The sequence below is a fragment of the Microtus ochrogaster genome, chromosome 1, assembly GCF_000317375.1.
Source record: "Microtus ochrogaster isolate Prairie Vole_2 chromosome 1, MicOch1.0, whole genome shotgun sequence".
Lineage (NCBI taxonomy): Eukaryota > Metazoa > Chordata > Mammalia > Rodentia > Cricetidae > Microtus > Microtus ochrogaster.
In genome coordinates, this window is record NC_022009.1 from 61,698,182 (window position 1) to 61,704,403 (window position 6,222).

Sequence of the window (6,222 nt, forward strand, 5' to 3'; positions counted from 1 at the left end):
GGACCCGGACGATATCCGGCCTCTCAAGCCGTGTCTGCTGCGCCGCAACCACAACCGCGATCAGCACGGCGTGGCGGCCTCCTGCCTCGAGGAGCTGAGGCGCAAAGCTTGCGAAGTACTGGCCATTGATGAGTCCCTGACACCAGTCACCCTGGTCCTGGCAGAGGACGGTACAATAGTGGACGATGACGACTACTTCCTTTGTCTCCCTTCCAATACCAAGTTTGTGGCATTGGCCTGTAATGAGAAGTGGAAGTATAACAATTCGGATGGAGGAACAGCCTGGGTTTCCCAAGAGTCCTTCGATGCCGACGAAACAGACAGCGGAGCCGGGGTGAAGTGGAAGAATGTGGCCAGGCAGCTGAAAGAGGACCTGTCCAGCATCATCCTGCTCTCAGAAGAGGACCTCCGAGTGCTCATTGACATCCCGTGTTCAGAACTGGCTCAGGAGCTTTGCCAAAGCTGTGCTACTGTCCAAAGGCTCCAGGACGCGCTCCAGCGGGTGCTTGACCAGAGAGAGGAGGCCCGCCAGTCCAAGCAGCTCCTAGAACTGTATCTCCGGGCCTTGGAGAAGGAGGGCGCCATTTTCTCCAACCAGGAAGAGCCCAAAGCCGCCCTCGGTGGAGACGTGGATGCGGTGGACACGGGCATCAGCAAAGAGATGGCTTCCGAAGTGGCACTTACAGGCCAGATCCTCACTGTGCTGAAGGAGAAGCATGCCCCAGAGCTGTGCTTATCTAATCAGAATTTAGAGCTGGTCTCCAAGGAGGACCCCAGAGCCCTGGCTGTTGCCTTGAGCGGGGACATAAAGAAAGCAGAGACAGTCCAGCGGGCCTGCAGCGTAGAGCTTGCCCTGCGCCTGCAGAAAGTGCAAAGGTTGCATTCCCTCAGGAATGTCTCGGTGAGGAGGGATCCACTGCCTGAGGAACAGCTGAGCCCCAAACGCGCCAGACAAGACCCCAAGTAGCTCCACCGGAAGCATGCTTTGCTGAGGAAGCCCTTGGTTTTGTTAGCAGTGAACAACCTCCCTTCCCACTGTACTGCCTCCACGCTGCTCTACCTCCTGCCTTCCAGGATGCTGTTGTAGCAGAGGTGGCCACGCCCTCCAGAAAGGCCGCTAGGGTCCACATGTGTCCTTCTAAGTAGGGGAAGCCCCCCAGCCAATCACCCTGCTTGTAGGGCATGGTCCCCTGAGGAAATTTCTTACTAATAAATATTCCTGGTGTGTTCCCCGCCTTCCCTTCTGCTTTCCTGTTCTCCGAGGGAGCCTCTTATTATTTCATTATTAAATATCTTTTCATTATTAAAGCCTAATATTATAAAAAAAGAAAAACAAAAAAAAGTAAATAAAATAAAATATGCAAAAAGAGCACATGACCTTTCAAAAATGCTTTTAGGAAATAACCAATAAAATACCATTTTCATTCTTTTAGAACAGTCATTTTAAGTAGGTGTGCCTTGAAAAAAAATATTTGTACAAAAAAAGTATCTAATTTTACTTCCCTTCATATTGCAGCTTAGGTATTGTTTTGATGTATTAAAATTTAATGATGATTGCTTTAGTTTAATTTTGACAAAGAAAAGGAAGTATTACTATTTAGTATAAGTGGACGGCTGTTTGAAGATTTGTGATATTTAGTTTAAGTGGACGGCTGATTTGTGATAGGGAATCGGATCGAATCAGGAAGTTGACTATTATTCCAGAAGGGCAAAGACGTGTCGATTTCACCAGAGACTAGTGAGACCCACTTCCGTGGGATTGCTGAGGAGAAGGGATGCTGTGGGGAAGCAAGTGTGGAAGCAGGGTGCCAGCTGGGGAGCGATCATATTGTTTGGGTATGAAATGGTGTTGGCTTGGACCAATTGAAGTACAGAAGATGCTGACTGAAAAGAACATGTTCCTGCCTGTCTGAGGTCCCCAATGTCTCATGGAGTCACTGGATGAGAGCAAGATCTAAGGCTCTTCCCCTCTTTGACCCTAGTTCATGGCAAGATCCTGGTCTCTAGCCTTCTGATCCATGAATGCTTCTATTTCTGGTGTCTTAATCTTATCTCACTGCTTTTGTTCATGCAAGTTTTATTTTCACTCCAATAAAATTATTTAAGAGGGCTATTGAGAAGGCTCCGTGGATAAAGACACTTGCCACCAACTCTGACAAGCCAAATTCAATGCCCAGACACACACAGTGGAGGGGGACACTATTATCTGTGGGTTAGTGCTGCACCCAGCCTTCTTCTTACAGCAGTGGGTAGCAGGCAATACAGAGAATGAGAATTGGTCAAAGAGTTGAGAACAAGTAACTGTTGAGCTGTCAGTCCCTGGTCCCTGAGCTCAGAAAACATCACAGAAGAGAGGGGTGGCTAGAACGTAAGAACCCAAGGAAGGTGGGTCAGCTTCTAAACACGACATGGCCTTCACACTCATGAGCTCACGGCAGAGCAGCTGTGACTGCCTGTCCAAGACCCGCACAAGATCAAACCACCAAAAATCCAGCATGGACAGCCCTTCCCTAGCTGAGGGGTCATTGGCAGTTGGTGGCTTCTGGAAGAATCAATTTTCTTCAGGGTATGAGTGCTAGTAGGTTTCCTGTGCTCCAGGGTCTGCCCCACATCCATGGGCCTGCAGGTAGCATTAACTGACCTTGATAAGTTATTAAAGGAGGCAGGCATGGAGAGGAGAGACATGAAGGTGGGAGGGGGACAGGTTGGGAGAGGTCTGAGGGCAGGGGTGAGAGCAATAAGGGGCATCATCAAGATGCATTATATAGGGGGCTGGAGAGATGGCTCAGAGGTTAAGAGCACTGCCTGCTCTTCCAAAGGTCCTGAGTTCAATTCCCAGCAACCACATGGTGGCTCACAACCATCTGTAATGAGGTCTGGTGCCCTCTTCTGGCCTGCAGACATACACACAGACAGAATATTGTATACATAATAAATAAATAAATAAATAAATGATACATTATATACATGCATAAAGTTGTCCAAGGATAAAAATTTTTAAATAAAAAAAAAAGAACCTGTGTTGCGCATACCTTCGTGACCATTATTTTCCTAAGTCTATTTTCCTTCAGGCAGTTCCATATGGCATCATTGCCTTGGGCACACACTGCCATTGGGGGGTCTTCCATGGGGTTGTTCATCAGCGTTAGGACCTTGAGGTTCACCAGGTGGTCCAGGTCCTCCGGGAGGCGGGTGAGCAAGTTGTCCTCCAGCAGCAGCTCTTTCAAACCTACAAAGATTTTCATTGTAATTGGTCGACGTAGCTTAGGGTCGCCATGCCGCAAGTCACCCAGGTGAGATCCACTGGTAAGTGGCTGGAGATGAGGGAGGCACCAGATCCCTGGCGTCTAGTACCATCAAATCAAACGTCTGCCTATGTCTGCTCTTCCACCGCATAAAGAGAAGCCAGCCAGTGCTCAGCCAAAACTTGCTGGATGGGAGGGCAGGTGGATGATACATGGATAAGGAGTGACTCAGCTAAGCAATACTTGGGTGTTTAGGAATCAAGTGTAATTGTTCTTTCCAAGTCAATCTAAAAATTACCAATATCCCCTGATTTCATCATTCTGGGTTTTTCAAATGACTTAGTGACCTAGATAAACATTAAACCATAATTACATAAACTTGCATAATTACATAAACAAAATTACATAATTAAATAATTACACGAACTCTAAATGCTGTCATATCGTACATGTTCAGTCGAGGACTGCTAGCACTGGTGTAATGAAATAAGTATAGATGTATGCTAACTTTCATAGCAACCACTATTTGCTTCGCTTTTTCATTCTAATGTATAATTGTTATAATAGTTTATAAATACCTTTGCAAGATCTTAGCTATACAAATACAGAGGCGCCTGGCTTCCCTCGGGTGGCTAGAGAGCCTGTCCGCAGCTAATGGTACAGCACTGAGCCCTACAAACTCTGAAACTGGTCTTTCTTAAGGCAAGGAAGTCATTCATGAACAGTGCGGGACTCCTCCTACTGGGCTGTGGACCTGGAAAGTTCCTCACCTTGTGCATGGCAAATGGCATCTGGAAGTTGCTTGAGAAGATTATGCCGACAATCAAGAACTTCCAGGTTTGGCATTAACCCCAAGGATGCAGGCAGCTGCTCCAGTTGATTGTTTTCTATATATAGCTCTTTAAGCTTCTGTCATAATGAGAGCGTGTGGTGAGGACAGTCATCTTAACAAGTGCATTACAATAACCAGACTTACCTGTGAGTGCCCATTCATGTGCAGGAGGGAAGTTATGCCTTGGAACAATGGGAGAAGCATGTTTGTTGTAGTTTGAATCTGAACTGTCCCTCAAGGCTCATGTTTCATGCTTCCTCCCCAATCTGTGGTGCTTCCTGAAGCTGGTGGAGCCTGTAAGTGGGCCTGACTGGCAGAATCCAGACCGTGGGAGGTCATACTTGGCCTAGCTTTGGCCTACCTCACTGTTTCCTGGACTGCCGAGGTTAAGGAACCTCTGCCACATATTCTTGCTGCCATACCCAAAGCCAGTCCTGACACGATGTCTTCCCAGTGATGGACTGAAAGCTCTCCCATGTGTGCCCAAATCAACCATCCTTCCTTGGATGGTTTAGTGAGGTGGACTGGTTCCCATGGCAAGAAAAATAACTAATAAATATTTGCAGAGTTAATATCAAGGAAAACAATGGCTTTTGAACAAAGCCATTGGACTTACAGAGGAAAGGAGAATACTGTGACTAAATTTTATCTGAACCTCAGGGAAAACTAACTTGGATCATTACAGCATGTACCATTTACTCCCTTCCAATAGCTAGTTATTTTTGGAAATGGCTATAATTCTTCAACTAAGTGCCCCAAATCATAGAGGTTAAATTAGCCAAACTACATAAAGACATAAAGACAAACTACATATAGCCATACTTTATAAAGACACTACTGTAAATGGAGTTATCTTGCTAGGATCCAGCAGAGAACTATGAACCCATCATCAGATCACCTATCACTAAACAAGAAGGTCAGGTCACATTGCTTCTTGCAGGGAATCCCGGGTACCAAAATTTAGGCTCCCAATCATGTTACTCATAGGATATTTTAACTTCTGAGCAATGTCATTTTCAAGGGGATACCTATGAAAAATATAAATTAAATAGAAAATGGTATGAGTCCATTTCTACAAATAGAACATACCAAAATACAGTAGTAGAGAGACATACTGAAGAGCCGCTGATGCAGTAGTGGCATGGGAATTACGGGGTAACCAACCACTCTGCTAGGATTTGAGGCCTACACAGGAGGGAATGTGTACCTGGTACCACAAACCTGGTCAAAAGCCCATGGCTGGGGAGGTCATAGCGCCAGTGAAGAAATTATTGCTGTGGTTTTCCTGAATGCTCATGTTGTCAACTGCCTTTATAATACTTACATTTATACCCACAGATTAGTTCTGCCCTCAACCTTGGCCAGAGAAGCTTCTTCCTATATTAGGCAACAGTTAATGTGGAGACTCATAAATAGTAAAATTAAGTAGTCCGTGTATGACATCAATAGTGATCCCATCAAACTCAGAGAATACAATAGAAGAGGATGTGGAAAGAAAAGCAGAAGATGGGGCGGGATGCTGTGGAATGTTGTTTTCTGGACATGACATGACTTACAAACTAGGAGAAGCTGTGGTTGCCTGCACAAATTCAATCCACACAAAGGTCAGTCAACATTCCAGTAGGCAGCAGTAGTGGACACCGTCAGATTTTTAAAGAAAAAGAATGGGCATGAAGATTGGAGGGTGTGCTGGCTAGTCTTATGTCAACTCGATACAAGCTGGAGTTATCTGAAAGGAGGAAACCACAATTAAGAAAATGAGATCCAGCTGTGAGGCATTTTCTTAATTAGTGATTGGTGGTAGAAGGCCTAGCCCATTGTGGATGGTGCCATTCCTGGGTTGGTGGTCCTGGGTTCTATAAGAAAGCAGGCTGAGCAAGCCATGAGGAGCAAGCCAGTAAGTAGCACCCCTACGTGGCCTCTGCATCAGCTTCTACCTCCAGGTTCCTGCCCTCACGGCTTTTGAGGATGAACTGTTGTTATATGGAATTATAAGTGAAATAAACCCTTTCCTCCCCAAGTTGCTTTTGGTCATGGTTTGTCATCACAGCCATAGTCACCTAAGACAGAGGCAGATGTTCTGGGGGAGTATCTTGTGGAAATAAGCAGGGAAGCTGAGGTGGTAAGCAGGGAAGCTGAGGTGGC

At 45.9% G+C, this 6,222-nt stretch overlaps 1 protein-coding gene and 1 pseudogene across 1 annotated transcript in view; one reads left to right on the top strand and one right to left on the bottom strand.

Moving 5' to 3' along the window:
- Positions 1 to 6,222, bottom strand: part of Lrriq4 (leucine rich repeats and IQ motif containing 4) — a 29,992-nt gene that overhangs the window by 11,150 nt on the left and 12,620 nt on the right. Inside the window, exons 3-4 of the mRNA XM_026778794.1 lie at positions 4,016 to 4,154; positions 3,033 to 3,229 (exon numbers count right to left, since the gene is read on the bottom strand). Coding sequence (XP_026634595.1) covers positions 3,033 to 3,229; positions 4,016 to 4,154 — 336 coding nt within the window. The remainder of the gene's footprint in view (positions 1 to 3,032; positions 3,230 to 4,015; positions 4,155 to 6,222) is intronic.
- On the top strand, positions 2 to 1,230 carry LOC101995294 (annotated as a pseudogene).